At 44.0% G+C, this 19,031-nt stretch overlaps 1 protein-coding gene across 3 annotated transcripts in view; it reads right to left on the reverse strand.

The window, feature by feature from the left end:
- Positions 1-19,031, reverse strand: part of RFX4 (regulatory factor X4) — a 166,001-nt gene that overhangs the window by 81,047 nt on the left and 65,923 nt on the right. For all 3 annotated transcript variants that reach the window (XM_082419391.1, XM_082419390.1, XM_082419389.1), the window contains exon 4: positions 11,161-11,284. In XM_082419391.1, the coding sequence (XP_082275517.1) occupies positions 11,161-11,284 (124 nt within the window). The remainder of the gene's footprint in view (positions 1-11,160; positions 11,285-19,031) is intronic.

Genomic DNA, 19,031 nt, shown 5'->3' on the forward strand with positions numbered 1-19,031 from the left:
ATGAGGAACTGGGGTCTAGGGTGATACAGGCCGCTCGGATTCACAAATGCCAGCAAGTAGAAGCAGCAGGGATCCAGTTCCACTGTCTCCTGGTCATCACTGTCACCGACACCCAAGGGAGCCAGCAAGTGTCCACTGACTGTGCATGAAACCCTCAGCATCCTCTGTGGGTGTCACCTCAAGAGACACCTTCAGAGCCACATAGCAAAGCCACTCGGCCTCATTACTCTACAGAGAGGCCTTGTTTAATTTTGACCCCAAGTCGTATGGTCTTGATCCAGCTTGATCTCCAAACTTAGTCATCAGGGACGCTCTGAAAAAAGCCTTTTGGTTGTTCCCAAAAATTCAATCCACCCTCAGCAGGCAAAGATTTGCCACCAACAAGAACTGATCCAAAAGAAGTTCCAGTGTAATGGAATAAGTGGATATTCTCCCACACTCTGAGGGAGACAAACTCGTGTATACAAAGAATCAAGTATGCTTAAGACAGTTTTAAAACAAGAGCTCCTGGTCTTATTTCAGAGGTCATTTGGGTGTGGGAAAAAGAAAAGGGGCTTTTCAAACAGCAAGAAATTATAAATTCAGTACAATGGCAAGTACTTGTTCCTTCTCTTAAAAAACACACACAATTTTTTGAACAAGAGAGAGAAATGGCTAGGGAAAGAGGTTAAAGGGATTCTAATTGTCACAACTTTAAGTCTGAAAGTGGGGTACTCACTTTCTTTATTGGCAATAGACCTTGCGCCTTTTTCAAAGAAGAAAAAATAATTAAGCCTGGTAGTATGAATAAGTTTTCCTAAACACTTTACCTCAATGCTACCATCTTGAAATGGGTGTTTGCCAGAGTAATTTTACTATGCTGGTATAACTCTATCCATTTAACAATTTTGGGAGGAGTAACATCTACTGGGTGCCAGGCACTGGAGGTTGAGGTGGGTTCTACCCCACTGCAGGTTCCACAGGAAATTCCACAAAAGAAATGTTTAAAAATTACAAGAAATTTACATCTAGAGCAATGAGACAGAAATGGAATTTCAAATTATGCATACGGATTGATGAAGGATTCCGAGAAAACCCCCATGGCTAGAAAGGTAACAATCTGTTGCCCCCTGATAAGTACCGTGGGTAACAATTCCAAGAAGTCCAAAAATCCATATGTGAGCCCAGTATTGTCCTTGGGATGATGGGATGATGTGTCATGTCTGTGACTGTGAGAATAGACAGTCATCACACACCCATTTAGCTAGAATGTGGTGAGTTACATAAGATAGAGGTTAAGTCAAAAATGGAATAATTCTGAAGATGATAATACGAAAGGGTGAGGGTGGCGATGGTAGCATGTGTGCAATGCGGGAAATTTTTAGAACAATTGTTCTCAAAATTGCTCAGAAGGAAGAGCAGCTAGAAAGGTTGAAACATTCATATGTTAGTGATGATATATTAAAAACAGGATGTATTAAAGTCATGAAATGTTGCGATGGTAAACTGAAATCATAATTATAGCTAAAGTGCATTGAGTGTTTATACTTACCAGGCACTGTGCTAAGGCAGCCCTTTTAACAGTCATTATCTCAACAGTCCTCAGGTGGTTGGTACCATGTCCCCATTTTACAGAGGAGAAAATTGAGGCTCATAGCTATTAAGAAATCTCCTGAGTTCACACAGCTGGTAAATGGTGGAGCTGGGATTCAAACCCACACAATTTGATTTCTGAGCTTTTACACTGCACATCAGTAAAGACGTGTGAAATAACAAAATATGGAATCTAGTGTGAAATCAGGCATTCTGACATCACAGAAGATACTAAGGGTTAAGAAAAACATATGCAAGAATTTAAAGTAGAAGGAAGCTGTCCATGTGCTTAATTTTTTTCCTTTGTAAATTGAAAAAAGACCATTCCTGAAGAATCCTAAAGATGCCTCAAGAGTACCTTTATCTCCCTCTGTGCCCCTCCACAGGTGCGCAAGCGACCTGGGGTCAGGGCAGATTGTGAGCGCTCTTGAGGAAGAGGGCAGTCATGTAAAACGAGAGGAACCTTTAGCCTTATCTCTGTTCCAGGCATATGTGGCTGACAGAAGCATAGGTCCCCAGAACACTGTTGTCTGTCTGTTTGTTTCTTGCAGTGCTCAAGCATGGGCGGCGGGGAGGAAGGAGCCACATATTCAAGGAAGCAACACCCACAGCCCAAATGGCTAAGTACCTCAAGCCCTCACGGGGAAAAGGCAGGATATAAATAAATTCAATTCATACAAGTACATCTGCCGCCCCAGATTCCGTTCCTCCTGTCTCCCTACCTCTTACTGGGGGGGGGGGGGGAGTCCCTGCCCAGCAGGTGGCATCCACTGGTCTCCCCCCTTCCCCTCAGATCCAGCCCTGCCACTACATGTCAGACCTTGGGAAGCCCACTCAATCTCTTTGACTTTCAATGTCCTTGTCTGGAAAATGAGAAGGTCTCACCAACAGATCTCTAAGTCCCCTTAATAGATTAAACTTATTTACATTGAGGTGTTAGTAACTGGTAAGTATTAATGAATTATCCTGCTCTTTTGTAGTTGCATTTCCACAGACTTAAACGAAAGGAACTGAGGATTTTGAGATATCAGCAAGCCTTCGGGGGAGGTGTATTTGCGAGGATAAAGCGCCTCCCCACGTATTCAAGTCGCACTGTGTCACAGCTGTCTAGTTGCCTATCCATGAATCAGCCTCTTCCTGACAAGCTCAACAAATCTTTGACCATAAATCACGTTACCCCACACAGTCTAAGCTAGTCACTTGGTGCCACCTATGTTTCCTCCCATGGGCTCCACATTTGAGAGTACACCCTGCACTCTCTCAGGATCCTGGGTTCCATTTTATGGTCGTGACACATAAAAGGACACATGGAAAGAAATGGGTGAAGGTGATCAAAAGGGACAAACTTCCAGTTATAAGATAAATAAGTCCTGGGTTGTCAGGTACAGTATGCTGACTATAGTTAACAATACTGTATCGTATGATTAAAAGTTGTAAGGAGAAGAGATCTCAAAAGTTCTCATCACAAGAAAACAAAATGTGTAACTCTGTGTAGTGATGGATGTTAACTAAATTTATTGTGTTGATCATTTTGCAGTACATACATACATCAAATCACCATGTTGTACACCTAAAACTAATACGATGTCAGATGTCAATTAGATCTCATTTTTTTAAATGAAAAAGGATACGTGGATTTCTGAAATGCCCTTATGTGGATAAAATGGCTAGTTGTCTGCCCCTTTCCCTTTCTAACCAAACTCTAATTTTTTATTCCAGGAGGCAATGGACTACATTTTCCTGCCTCCCTGACAGCCAAGGGCAGACAGTGAGACAAAAGGGAAAATCACTGGGCAGGGCTCTGGGAAAGCTCCTAAAGACAGCTGACTCAGCCGGAGTTTTGACCTGTCTCTCCCTACACCCTGTTTTCTACTTCTTGCCTGGAATATAGGCTTTGTTGTCCAGCAGTCACTTTGGACCATGAGGTGACCTAGACATTAGAAGCCATCTGCTAAGGATGGCAGAGCACAGAGAGAGAAGGAGCCCAGGTCCCTGATGCTCTTATAGAGCTGTTATACTAGCATAGGTTACCTTCTTTTAGACTTATTCTATGTGAAGAAAAGTAAAACCACAAATTTATTTAAGCCATTGTTTGGGAACAAGGAAAGGCATCTTTTACGCACAGCCCCAATACAATTCCTAACTGATACACTTTTTGATTTCCACCCAGGATTTACCTCATAGGAAAGGTTCCAGTGGCCCTGGAATCAGCTATCTCATCTTTAAACAGGAACAAAAAACGGCATCTAGTTCACAGGGCTGAGGATTAAATGAGGTAATATGTGCAAAGGGCTTGGCCCAGTGCCTGGCAAAGAGTCAGTGTTATTGTCATTATGATTTCTTGTTGAAAAGTGTTTCCAGTTGATATGGTAAAGATCCTCACACCTTTGTAGACTAACTTCCCCACATGATAGATGCAGGGACTGAGGTTCAGAGAGGGAAATGGGACCTGTCCAGGGTAATACAGAGAGTAAGAGTGATAGATCCTCAAATTCAGGGCCCAAAACCTGGCGTTCTTGGAAACTCCTCGCCTACTGCACATGGTGGACCCTCAGTAAAAGTTTGTGGAAGAAGACATTCTTCTGCCTTTAATCCTCCACCGGAATGCCTGTTACAAATGCATGGAAAGCAATCCAATTTGTAAGTTAGAGATATTCTCTTAGCTCAGAAATCTGAGGTCCACTTTTCCTTTCCGAAAAAAGCTTAGCTCTTGCTAAGCACACTAATGCTCCATCTCTGGGCAGGTGGAGTTTTTAGTTTCCAAAAGACCAGTGGAAAAGCAGGAGAAAGAAGCATTTGGTGAAACTGAAACACTCGCTTCAGCTTCCATGGATCTCGCAAGTCTGCAGGTTCGGAGAAGGCAATACTGGGTACCTAGAGGTACTCCGGGATTGACCTGGTTCTCAGGCTGCCCTCACTCCCCACCCCGAGGAGGCAGCAGTTTCCTCCTCTGCATCCCTCCGATCCTGGGTGTTCATAGCTCAGGGGGCACATGTGTCATCTTGCTTTGCAGTTTCTCACATGCATATGCCCCTTTGCAGCCTCCTCCCCTAGAGGACTCCATTTCCCATCTCCTGAGTTAAATGCATACCTAATAAATGCATACCTAAGGTTCACTTGGGTGAACCCAAGTGTTGAGGGGGAAGCAGAATGGGAAATACTGGTAGGGGGGTTCCCAGTGCCTGGAACACCCTGGGGGGAAGATCTGAGGGGAAATTTCTCCATTGCAGTGACCAGCGCACTTGACCCCGAGAGACAGAGAGGCCGAGACTTCACTTCCAAATTTGATCATATGGACGTGTCCAGGTGACTGCTAATGACAACACCAAAGTCAAAAGGACAACTGTTTACACAAAACCTGCCTCTACACATACCGACCCGACCGTACCCCCAAAATAAGTTGCTCTGTGTAAATGAGACAGTTAAGTCCATGGACTCTAGAGCCAGACTTCTCAGGGTCACATTCTGAATCACACATCTACTTACTGGCTGTTTGACCTTGGGCAAATTACCTAACTTCTCTGGGACTCAGTTTACCCATGTATGAAATGGGGATAATAGTTTCTAGCTCATAGAGTTGTTTGGGGGATTAGACAAGGTTGACATATGTCAAGTGCTTAGAATAGTGCCAGGTAATAGAAAGCACTATGTAAGTGTTTGCTATTTTTATTAATTTTATTAAACATCTGTGAATGCTGCATTCATAATTAGACATAGCTAGACACTTCTAATATCTGTTAAAAAGAACTGTCTTTAATAAGCTTGGATAATTTAGCTGAGTATGATGTCATGTGTAGGCCAATTCTGACATTACCTTGTGTTTGTTTCAATTTACAGTTCTGTGGCTCTCTAAACATTTATTTCACTGCTTTTGCTGGAGAACTAGGGGTATCATTTTGGAAGTGTTTTTTCTCACCCTGACAAGCCTGGAAGCACCAGTAGCAGGAAGGAAAGGTCAGGGAAGAGCAGAAGGTCAGACCACTCTCCCCTCCCCCACTGCAGGTCCCCAGGCCACGCGTGGTCAGTCCTGAGCTGGGGGGGAGGGGAGGAGTTTTCAAATGGATGAGAGACTGCAGGTTTCAACTAGAGCACTGGACTGGACTTTAGTGTGTACAAGAGCACCTAAATTGTTGAAAAGAGGCTTGTTTTTTGGTTTTTGTTTTAACATCTTTATTGGAGTATAACTGCTTTACAATGGTGTGTTAGTTTCTGCTTTATAACAAAGTGAATCAGCTATACATATACATATATCCCCATATCTCCTCCCTCTTGCATCTCCCTCCCACCCTCCCTATCTCATCCCTCTAGGTGGTCACAAAGCACAGAGCTGATCTCCCTGTGCTATGTGGCTGCTTCCCACTAGCTATCTATTTTACATTTGGTAGTATATATAAGTCCATGCCATTCTCTCACTTCGTCCCAGCTTACCCTTCCCCCTCCCCGTGTCCTCAAGTCCATTCTCTATGTCCGCTGAGGCTTGTTTTTATAATCAATAACCGAAAAGCTATTAAACCTGCCACAAAACCATCAGGCGTCAGGGAAGGGAGTTTGGCCGTAACATGGTTGAGGAACAAAGCAAAGCCATTTTCTGTTTGCACATCACCAAGGTGGGCCTGTTCCATACCCGTCACACTCGTGGGGGCTCCTCTGGGCTTCTCTAAGAATAAGAGTGTAACACGAGGCATTCAGAGAGCTGGTCAGAACCCTCCAGCATAAGGCCAGAGCCACAGGGTGAATCCTCAGCGGAGAAGCAAGAGCGGTGGGCAGTGGGAGGTCAGCTGGAGAGCACAGCCCTTCAGCCATTGTGGACAGAGATCCAGGGGGTCTCCCCCGAAACCCACCACTGGACCCCTTTCCCCCAGCGTATGGATGACGATCACAGCACAGGACACAGATAGCTGGGAGGAGCCTTCAGAGAGCACCAGCTGGTCAAAAAGACTCCTGTTGCCTTTCCTCTAGATACCCTCCCTCACTGTCCCCCTCCCCCGACCCTGGAGGAGTCAGAAGAGGAGAGAAAGAGTCCCCCCTTCCCTTTCACAGAGCAAATTCGGAGGCATCGTGGGGGGAGGTCTGACTTCCATGTGAGAAGGAAGTTTTAAATTGGACAGAACTGGGCTTTTTCATAGCTGAGAATGAGTTTTAATTATCCAGCCAAGACTGATATGATGGCTGATCACGGTCTGATGCTGTGGGATTGCCCTGCGATGCTGTCAGAGGGCAGAGCAGGAAGGACGGACAGAGGACTCTGAAGGCAGCTCTTTAAAGTAAGTGAAAATACAACCAGTTTCCATTGGTACCTCAACAAGTTCATCCCTACTCAGCAAATGGACTAATGGAAAGTAGATACAATGCCAATTTCATATGGTGACCATAAGGCTTAAACAAATTGCCATATGTCAAACAATTCATGGTGTTCTTAGCAAACAGCAATAATATAAATCATTCAATCTTCAAATATCTGAAGATCTATTATGTGCCAGGCACTATTCTGGGGGCTAGGGATGCATAGTGAACAAAAAGGTCCTCATGGAGCTTCCATTCTAGAGAAAGAGACGGACAAAACACAAGCAACTAAAAAATATATATGTTACATATTTATTAGTTATATGCATTAATAATTATATATTATATGTAATAAAATATATAGATAATACTACCATATATAGATAACTATACATATATACTAGTAACAACATATATATATAGTAGTTCAGACAGTGATGAGTGCTATAAAGAAAAATAAAGTATGGTAAGGAGATAGAGGAGTTAGAACGGAATGGAGACAATTTTAGAAAATAGTGATTTCTTCCATTGATAGAGAGCTTTACAGTTTTAAAAAACATTATCATAAGCACTGTCTCATTTTATCCCTAGAGTAATTTGGGATACTTCCCATCTAAAGGTAAGGAAATGGGAGCTCAGAAAAGTTAAGTGACTCCAAGTTGGGTGACCTTTCATCACCCCAGCCAACAGCAAAAGCAGGCACAAGAAGTTAGTTCAGCTAGCAGCCTCAGCATGCTCTGCAATTCCGAAATTAATTCCATGACCCAAAGTCAATACAACATTACTGGAAGCCACTGCTTTTGGAGCTTGGCCACGGTGTTGGGAGAGGGGATTTTTATTTCAGATCTTACTTGCAGCAAAGCAATCGCTGCCATCCACTTTATCAAGAACAGGATCCCAGCCAGGCGACATGGGGACAGCTTTACCACTGATGTCTGTTTCACCTCAGCCCACTTGCAAGCCAGTTGGGAAGATGACCATCAATCTAATTTTTCTCTAAAACCGAAGCTGAAATAGTGAACTTTGCCTGCTCTGAGTTAAAAGTTCAGAGATGAATCATAAGTTTGGACGGATCGGCTCAAAGGAAGACTGTCCACAATTACACTCCAAGGTTTTACAGAACTAGTCCCTTTCTCTCAAGGAGATGGCAGCTGCAGCGTGCTGGGAGCCCTCAGGAAGGGAAAATGCGTCTGGGATTTCAATTCAACAAGCTCAATGTGAAAACCCTCAGCAGGTACCTTCTGTCCTCCGTGGCTGGAAGGAGAACCCCAATTTCCAGTGCACTTGAAATCGATGGCAAGGCAGCTGCAGAGAGCTTTTGCATTTGTGTTTTTATTTCCATTAGAGTAATTCCTTGCTTTGGGATTGAAGATAAGACGGAGTTCGGATGCTTTTTTTTTTTTTAAACATCTTTATTGGAGTATAATTGCTTTACAATGGTGTGTTAGTTTCTGCTTTATAACAAAGTGAATCAGCTATACATATACATATATCCCCATATCTCCTCCCTCTTGCGTCTCCCTCCTTCCCACCCTCCCTAACCCACCCCTCTAGGTGGTCACAAAGCACCAAGCTGGTCTCCCTGTGCTACGTGGCTGCTTCCCACTAGCTATCTATTTTACATTTGGTAGTGTATATAAGTCCATGCCACTCTCTTACTTCGTCCCAGCTTACCCTTGGATGCCTTTTTCAATGACTATTTTGGAAGCAGCTGGCACTGCAATTCTTCTTAGAGAGGAAACTTATTATTTGGGAAAATATTCTGAAAAGTCATTTGGATTAAACGAGACTTGTGGGCATAGATGTCAGCAGGAAGCAAGGACTAGAGAATAGAGGAAATTTGGTGGAGCTTGTCCCAAGAAGGAAGGAGAGGGAGAGTGAAGGGAGCAGAAGGAGGTGGCAGAGGAGGACGGGAGAGGCGGCCGAGCAGAGAGGGCGGGGACCAGCTGTGGGGCACTGGCAGGAGGAGCACCAGGGCGCGTTTGGAGGTGGGGACATCTGCTCCATGGGACAATGCTTGGGATGTAAACCACCGCTGCACACTTCAGTCTACTAGGACGCTTTAGTCTACACGGACGCTTTCTGTGGACTGCCTTGTGCAAAGCAAAGAGGACCCTGAGTTTCATCCCTAGCTCATGATGGTACAGACCAGGGCTGTCCAATAGGACTGTCTGTGGAGATGGAAATGTTGTATTTGCACCGTCCAATACGGTAGCATCTAGTTACATGTGGCTACTGAGCATCTGAAGTATGGCTAGTGTGACTGAGGAACTGAATTTTAATTTTGTGTAAGTTAAACAACTGTGTGTGGCCAGAGGCTACTGTACTGAATAGCACAGGTGTGGAGAGAGGGGGTATATGCAGAAAGAGGAGTCCCAAGTCAAGGTGACCCTGAGGATGCAAACACCCTGGGACTTGCCGAAATCTTGGGGGCAGATTTGAGACTTGAAATAGGAATGGAACTGGGATGCTGGCAGGAGAGGAAGAGTTAAATCGATTTTACCTAGATCACAAGGTCAAGGAAACCCTGAGCTGACGACAGGGTTACAAAAGAATATGAGAGAAAAAGGAATAGACGGTCCTTACACAGGCAAATTGGAGTTTCTAGAAACGCTGAATTTTTTTGTTTTTTGGTTTTGTTTTTGTGTCAGAATCTAAGCTAACAAATGGCTATTTGTATCTGTGCACAAGCATCTCATGGAAAATTCATAATAACAGTTGTAATGGCACATGGTAGGTGTTACTAAATATCTGAGCGACCAGATGACTGAGTTCACAGAACCCTACAGCAGCCCGCCACCCTCTCAAGTGAATCTTGCAACATCCCAGGAAGAAGGCAGGGGTTAATTCCCGTTTCACAGCTGAGAGGACTGAGTCTCAGAGAGGTTAAGTGATAAGTCCAGGAGAGCTAGGAATCTTGGTCTTTTGGTTCACCCAACCTGACTCTCCATTTCGGCCTCTGGGAGGGAGCGTGTAGATGCAAGAGAATGTTCCAGGACCCCAGACACAGGACAGGGATACACTCCTGCTGTGCTCTTCCTTCGCCCACTGCTGAGAGGCTCTCAGTGCCCCTCTCTAGACTGGGAGCCCCTCCACAGCAGGACCCATACCGGGATCCCTCTGAGTCTCCACTGCCTGACACAGTGCATGCCACACAGCCAGTCTCAGCCAACACTGCCCGGCTGAAGAAATGAACGAATGAAACAGCAAAGGTGGTTTCGCCACTGATTTTTTTAAAAATTCTTTTCACTTTGGAGAAGGAACATTAACCCATCACACAAGCATTTTTCCCTTCCTAAGTCACCACAGAGCATCTTCTCATTTACTGAGTGGAGCCAATTCGCAGCCACTCAGTTTCAGACTCTCCGGGGTGGTTGGCTCAGGCCTAACATAGCCCTTTGTTTTTTCTTGCTGATGATTTATCTGTTGAGGATCTGAAAAGTGAATTTCTGAAACATTGACCCCTTCCTGCCATTTCAGTCCTTGTTACGCTTGCACTCAGAAAACTGGTAAGGAATAGTGGTGCAGGACAAGCTTGCCTATTTTTTATTAGCCGATGTGGAAAAATAGTTACACACAGGAAAAAGAAGCTAATAAAAGGAGAAAGAGTTTAGATGTATTGACTCAAATTAAATTGAATATTTGGGGGGTGTAAAAAAATCTAGATCTTTATCAAATAAACACATGATGAGTCTTAAATAGAGTTCCAATAGCCTTCCTTGGCCAGCTGAATATGAATGACCAAGGGTAATGGTTTTTTGTAGAGAGAGCCCTGAGTGTGGGATGTATTTTTATCATAAGTGGATAGAGAACAGTCAGGCCTGCAGTGATATTACAAACAGTACCACTCCCAGCTAAGGACTCCCAGACCTCCAAGCTATGATACAAGGCCACTTCCCAGTTTCTCTAAGGCGCTCACATTACTAAGCCAAGCAGTTTGCCTGTCCCAGGCTCACTGACATACACATAACACACCTGTGAGTGCAATATTTGCTGCTCAGAGAAAAGAAGTTACTGTCTGCAAATTAAGTACCGAGGAAATTCAAGGTAGATGTTCACTTTTACTTTACAACATGTCTGAATTATTTGAAATTTTTAATACTTTGGTATTACTCTGTTTTGGTATTTGGTTTGGTATTACTCTGTTAACAATTGTTTGAAATTTTTACAGCAAAGTAACCAAAGTATTTACTTTGGTAACCTAAAAAAAAAAAAATTAAATGATTTAAAACATGATTAGGAACTGTGCATAAATTACTTAGAAGTGGGGAAGAAAAGGAAAAAGCCTGGTGAAGTTGGACTCACCTTTCCAAAGCTGGCAGCATTGACGGGCTGGGTGTCATTCTTCTCGCAGAAATCCAGGTAATGCATGTAGAGGGCACTGCGAGGGATGCAGACCCCTTCTGCAATCTCATAGTTCTCCTCCAGCCTGGGGAAATAAACGCCCAATGAACAAACCCAAGAAAGAAGGATCTGTTCTTTCTAGTCCTCCTCCAGAGCTGGACAGACCTGAGAAATAACTCTTTTCTTACAGATGGGGAAACCAAGGCCCACGAAGACAAAACAATCTGCCTAAGGTCAGGCACAGAGTTAGCAGGTTAGCAGGATCAGACCCCTGGTCCCTTTGGGTATGACCTCAGGTCACTTTTCCAGCCCAAATTCCCAGTCCCTTTCCTCTGTGTTGTCATTGGCCTGACCACATTCTGGGTGAATCAGATTCCCCCAAACTCCAAAAAATGATAGAGGATATTGCAGGTGCCCCCCCTCAGCCAAGCTACCCACTGTGTAGCCATTCCTGATAGGTGTTAAAATCTTGGGGCTTCTTGGCTAACAAGAGCAGCAGAGTGAGACAGCCTGGGAAAAACAAATGCCCCAGCACGGGCTGGACAGCTAGACAGCCACTAACCCACTGACTGAGGGAGGTTATATGACCACAGCAGGGAGCTGAACTGCTTGTTTCCTTTAGGCTCACCTTCCCTGCTGTCCTGGGATTATATGATTCTACACCCATTACCTTCTTAATGACTATAGGTTAGGGTTTCAGGGTAGGAACTTTTCCATCTGGGTTCAAATCCCAGCCTTATTACTTGCTGGCTTGGTGGCCTCGTGTAAGTTACTTAACCTCAGCCGTCAGTTTCCTTTTGGAGGTACTGACTGTAACTGCCTCTCAAGGTTGTCATGACAATCAGATGTAACGTGTAACATGCATCAGCATGGGGCCTGGCACATGGTGAGAGCTTAGTAGGTGTTAGACCTCATTATCATCCACTTTTCTGCTCCATAAAACATTTTTGGGCACTCAGATGTCCAGAATTTGTGCTAGATACTGGGAACATAGAAGTAAACTAGATACAGTTTTTTTTTTTCCCTCTTTAACCCAAACACCAGAATGTAGACATCCAATCATCAAGTTCCCCCTCACCACCATGTCAGCCGTGAAGAAAACAGAAGACAACAAACAACACACTGGTGTTCACTGTGGATGTCAAGGCCAACAAGCACCAAATTAAACGGACTGTGAAGAAGCTCTATGACATTGACATAGCTAAGGTCAACACCCTGATCAGGCCTGATGGAGAGAAGAAGGCATATGTTTGACTGGCTCCTGACTATGATGCTTTGGATGTTGCCAACAAAGTTGGGATCATCTACACTGAGTCCAGCTGGCTAATTCTAAATATAAAAGTTTTCACTGTTAAAAAGAAAAGAATGTAGGCATCCAAAAGAATCAGGCTCCTTTGTCATGGACACTTTAGAAGGTTAAACATCTCTTCCAACAAAACTGCTGGGGCATGTGACAGTTTGGGGACTTCTCTTTGGGCCCCGCTGCCTTCAGAGTGTGGGGCACACACTGTTCAATAAACTCACCAATAGAAAATATTTCTCCTCTGATTGTGAATTGGATTTTAGGAAACAACCCCAAGTCATTTGGAACCAAGTTTGAGGGCTAAAGTGACTGGAATAACCCTTTTCTCCCAACTGTTTTTCTAGGGGTTCAAAAATAAGGCATGATGCTAAAACAATGAAATGAATGTCCTCAAGTGGCTTCTAACTTTCTGAGGGCACTTGCCAAAGAAGTGGTCCAGCGCTGTTGTAACTGAAGTGGAATGAGGACACGGCCTCCCGAGGTGCCCACTTGAAAGGGCAGTGCTCTTTCGGCTCATTGCAACATGTGGTTGAAAGAAAATCAGTTCAATCATTTCATCCCCAAACCCCACGGATGACGCAGAGGACCAAACAACCCGAGGAACGCTCGGATAGATGAAGATGCCTGTGCTGAGCCCCGTCCCAGGTAGTCTCACCCACTCCCCCCTCTTCTGGGAAGGGGAACACTGAGTAACGCCTGACAATTTTTATAAGTGTTCCAGGAAATAGTTTATGCAATCCCTCCTAGGCAACCTAATTCCTTGAGGCTGGGGTGGTGTCTGATTCACTTCTGCATTTTTAAAGTCCAACAGACTCCGTAGCACACAGCAGGTGCTCAGTAAATGTTTGATGGATAGATTGTGTCAGTCATATATTCATTCAACAAATATTTACTGATCTCTTATCACCCAACAGGTGCTGGGGATACCACGGTGTGCAAGGTAGCCCTTGTTTGCGCGTGGAGAACAGATTAATGGTGGACAGGTGGATAAAGACACAGGTAATCTTCAATTCAACAAATATTTATTGAGTGCGAGGCAGTGTTCTAGACTTTAAGGAAACAGTGGTGAACAAAACAAAGGCCCTGTCCTGAGAGGGCTTACATTCTATGTGTCCCCAACATCATACATTGGAACTCGAAATGTATTCCCCTGTGGGAAAATCGTTTCACATAGAGATTAGGTTTCTTAGGACTATCCTAAGCCTCGGGGCTGGTGTGAATGGGGATCAGCCTTCTAGTTTAGCCTGGACCCCTAAATGCCATTCACAGTATTGTTTCCCTATAAAAGTGAGTTCAAAGGTCCAAATAACCAGCTTATGTACAAACTCGTGGGGGTCATCTGAAAAATGCGGCTTTCACAAGATGGGGTCTCACAAACATTCTTTGTTTGGCCTGAACAGTGTTGGCCCAACTTTTAAAATTCAGGACATTTCACATAAGAATCTGGATTTCTGGCTTCTTTTGAAAAGGCTGAGATCTGGCAACACTGGGCCCATATTCCCGCGTGACAATTGGCCAGAGTTACATGTGCCCTCGGGTTGGCCAGAGTCCTCACTCCTCCCTATTTTTCTTACACCCAATCTATTTTCTGTTCCTTGTCTGCCTCCTGTAGGGTCTTGTGTTGACATAAGACACAATCTATGCCCTAGTTCACTTTGCAGTTTATTGTGGGAAGAATAATGCACAGAAATAAGAATATTTAAATACTACCAACTCCCAACCACAGGTGCAGAGGAATGTGGGAAGACAGAGAGATTACTGTGTAGATGGGAACAGATGATTAAGGTTTCATGATGAACTGGAATTAAAACTTTGTAACAACAACAACAGCTAGCATCTGTTGAGCTCTTACTAGGTGCCAGGCACGGGGTATACATTATCTCACAATAACCATATGATGCCCATATTTTAGGTGAGGAAACTGAGGCACAGAGAGCGAAATTCATTTGCCCATGGTCATGCAGCTGGTAAATGGGAGAGTTTGTCTCACTGTGAACCACTGTGGTATTCTGCCATGGGAGATGGAGGGGGTTCCAGGCAAGGAGAACAGCAAGGCTAAGAGACAAACGTGGCTCGAGCTTTGGAAGATGGAGACACTGGTCTGAGTGGAGAAGAGGGCTTGTAAAGGAGTATCTAAAAGGAAAGAACCATGGGGGAGGGGCATGCCGCATAAGAGAATATGGCTTGGCCTAAGAGTTTAGCAACCTCCAGAGTTGAAGAGTTACTATGAAAGTCTTATTTTCAGAAGGCAATGGAGTGTTACTCAGACAGGATTGAAAAAAATATTCAGAGACAGGAAGACCCGAGTGTTTCCAGGATGCTGTAGGAATAATAATAATGTAATCAAATACAATGGAATACTGCTCAGCCATAAAAAGGAATGAAATAATGCCATTTTCAGCAACATAGATGGACCTAGAGATTATCATACTAAGTGAAGTAAGTCAGAAAGAGAAAGACAAATACAATATGATATCACTTATATGTGGAATCTAAAATATGATACAAATTAACTTATTTACAAAACAGAAACAGACTCATAGACATAGAAAACTTATGGTTAACCAAAGGGATAAGGGGGTGAAGGACAGATAAATTAGGAGTTTGGGATTAGCAGATGCCAACTACTATACATAAAATAGATAAAGAAGAAGGTCCTGGGGCTTCCCTGGTGGCGCAGTGGTTGAGAATCCGCCTGCCAATGCAGGGCACACGGGTTCGAGCTCTGGTCTGGGAAGATCCCACATGCCGCGGAGCACCTGGGCCCGTGAGCCACGATTGCTGAGCCTGCGCGTCTGGAGCCTGTGCTCCACAACAAGAGAGGCCACGACGGTGAGAGGCCCGCGCACCGCGATGAAGCGTGGCCCCCGCTTGCCGCAACTAGAGAAAGCCCTCGCACAGAAACGAAGACCCAACACAGCCATAAATAATAAAATAAATTAAAAAAAAAAAAAAAAGAAGAAGGTCCTACTGTATAGCACAGGGAACTATATTCAATATCCTGTAACAAAGCATAATGAAAAAATGTGAAAACTAACGTATATGTAACTGAATCACTTTGCTGTACACCAGAAACTAACACAACATTGTCAATCAACTATACTTCAATTTTAGAATGTAATCAACAACAGTAACTAGCATTAATTTAAAGTTTAATATGTTGTATTTGCCAGCAATGGATTGAGACTAAAAGAACGTTTAAAAAAAAAAAAAAACAAAAAAAACACCCCAAGTCTCAAAGGTTTCCTCTTAGACGACTGAGAGTGCCACTAAGCAATTTCCTTAGAAAGCTTAACTTCAACTCTTTAGGCTACTGTGTTGTGGGATACTTTCCAGTTTAATGCATAGACAAGAACAATCTGGGAACCTGGAACTTTGTGCATAACCAGCTGTGTGCTTTTTGCTTATATTTACTAATGATTTTCTAAAATTAATTTTGGCCAGAAAAATCCATGGACACATTCAACAAACATGCATTTCAAACCATTCAGAATTCATCTTATAAAAAGCATATGATCCTTTAAATTATAGGGAGCCGGTTAAGTTTTTAAAGCATAGGAGTGCCAGGATCCAATTTATTTTCTGGAAAGGTCACCTTGGCACCTCTCTGGTAAGTGGGCAAGGAGCACTAGTGAAGACTGGCACGTAGTGGCTGACTAGGCAGTACTTGAAAAATGAAAGAGTGAATGAACAAACAAATGAGATTGGTTTGGAGCCACGTTAATAGTCAGGGCAGGAAATTATGGAGCATGGATTGAAGGAGTGGCTGTCAGGGCAGAGACAACACCTAGGGTGTGGGTCTCATGCTGCCAGATGTGAGGAGGGTGGGAGCAACAAAGGAAGCCCTCAAGTTCATAACTGGGTTGAATGGGTGAAAGGGGGTTCCATCGCCATGATTAAGAAAAGCTGGGGCTTCCCTGGTGGCGCAGTGGTTGAGAGTCTGCCTGCTAATGCAGGGGACGCGGGTTCGAGCCCTGGTCTGGGAAGATCCCACATGCCGCGGAGCAACTAGGCCCGTGAGCCACAACTACTGAGCCTGAGCGTCTGGAGCCTGTACTCCGCAACAAGAGAGGCCACGATAGTGAGAGGCCCGTGCACCGCAATGAAGAGTGGCCCCCGCTTGCCACAACTAGAGAAAGCCCTCGCACAGAAACGAAGACCCAACACAGCCAAAAATAAAATAAATAAATAAATTAATTAATTAAAAAAAAAAAAAGAAGAAAAGCTGACGAGGTGAGTTATGGGGGGGGGTTGGGAATAATGCTTCCAAATATTGTGCTAAAGGGCATGGGTTCCCAGATAAATTCCTGGCTCCTCCCCTCATTGGTTACTTTACTTAAGCCCCCTGTGCCTCAGTTTCTATTTGTTGTTTGTATGGTTTGTTTGCTCACTAAATCTGGTCAAGAAATCAGGATTAAATACAAGATCAAATTTAAAATACATCCCATTAGATGAATCCATAGCTGCAACAAACTATCAACATTTGAATCATATGGGTGTAAGTCACAGCTCACACAGGCTGAGCTAATTAAGCAGTTACCTGCCAAAGGCCAGAGCCTTCTAAATAACTATATTCTTATCCACGTTTTGTTTCTCTTACTGGAGCTTCTTTGCCTCAAGGTATCTAGGTGGCTTGTGACTATGAAGCATTTTAATAAGCTCTATGAGTGAAGACACGTAATTGGAGTTAAGGGCAGCTTTGATGCTTGATGAGTTTCTACAGGAATAGCATCATGACACCTTTCCCCCAAACCTTCTTACAAACTCCAGAGGGTCTGTGCACGTACCGAAGTTGCTAATTGAAATGCCAGCTTCCTGACCAAGGCATGGCAGAAAGGCAGTTAATTATTTCTCTTCATATCTGATGAAATTTCCCCTTTTCCTCCTCACTTTTACAGGACATCATTAGTCTGACATGGTGAACAATACTCCATTATACCTGGATATATTTTTTTTAATGATCACAAAAACATTCTCCACGTCTTCCATTTTCTGATCTTCTATTTAACAACTTGATCATATCTGAATTGAGCCTATCCTATTATGGAGAGATAATGACCTCGGTCCACTAGCCAACATAAGTCATTATCTGCAGTATACATTTTTAAAAGACCTCCTCACAAGGTTTCAGCATGCAGCATCCAGGGGCACATGGCGGAAGCTTCGTATTAGCGCTTTACAGTGAACAGCAGATGTCTCAGCACGTAGCATAATCTCTCCCTCTGCTCTCATTTTAAACTTATGTTTTCTTATATGTTCACATGGGCTTTCAGTCCAGCCTCCACTTCTCGAGTCCTTGTAGACATGTCTGGGACAGAAACTTTTTTCTTCTATTTTACCCAAAGAAAAGAAAACAGGATTTTTTTTTTTTTTACTTGCTAAACATCATAATTTATTACTGAGGTTATCAGAGAGATCTGAGACTGCAAAATATGTGAGAAAAAAATCTGGCCAAACAATCAGAGCCAGACAATAGTCTAAACCCTTCAATGGCTCCCCTCTGCCTCTCACAGAAGTTCAAATTCCTTACCTTGGCACCCAAGGTAAGGAACCCAAGGGCTCCTATCTCTCTGACCCTGACTACTTCTCCTTCTCCAGGCTTCTCTGGCCTCACTCCCCTACACATACGCTTCTCTCCAGCCGGTGGGACTGTCTGCCATTCCTCAAACATATCTTGCCACGTTCCCAGCTACGGTACACGTTCCCTGGCCTTCCCACCATGGGAGGGAACCCCCTCTGCTGGGCCTCACCCTTCAAGGCTCAGCTCAAATTTCTCTTCCACAAAACTGTGCTTAGTTTCCACCCAGCCCCAACTGCTGCTCACTCCTTAATCATTTCTTCCTTGACAAATTCACGTATTCATTCATTTGATAACATGTAGAGAGTGCTGAGTTATGTCTGTAGAGGAAAACACCTTGATTGAACAGACACACCTGCTGCTCCCAAAGCTCTCACCGCCTCCTGGCGATTTCCACAGCTCTTCCTAACAGCTTCACTGAGAGACAGTGGTTTTGCAGTCAGGGATCACTGAGTCTGAATCCTCCTTCACCACTTGCAAGCACTACGGTCTCAGGTATGTTACCTGAGCTCTCAGACTCTTGCTTCCTTCATCTGCAAAATGAGGGAAATGATACCCCAACACCCATCTCCAAGCCTGCTGTGAGGGTTAAACAAGAATCCAGGCACAGCCCTCAGCCCTCCAGCTGGCATATGCACGTCACTCAACGGAGGGTAACTATCGGTATCATTCTATATTAGTGCAGAATATTCAGGTAACACTTCACACCTTAGACTGAAAGTCCTTTCAAGGCAGGGACCAAACCACACTTCTATTTATGCCAGCATAGTTCCTAGCACTGTGACCTGAACACGGTCAGTAACACTGTGGAAGGAAGGAGGCGGGGGGGCGAGGGCTGGGGGCAAGGAAGGAAAGCAGGCTTTTGCACAATCAAAAAAAATGTTTAAAAAAATCTTAACACCTGGGGGTTAAAGGAAAAGCCTGTTTATATTAACAGATCTGATTTATATT

The sequence above is a fragment of the Balaenoptera physalus genome (assembly GCF_965194825.1).
Source record: "Balaenoptera physalus genome assembly, chromosome: 13".
Lineage (NCBI taxonomy): Eukaryota > Metazoa > Chordata > Mammalia > Artiodactyla > Balaenopteridae > Balaenoptera > Balaenoptera physalus.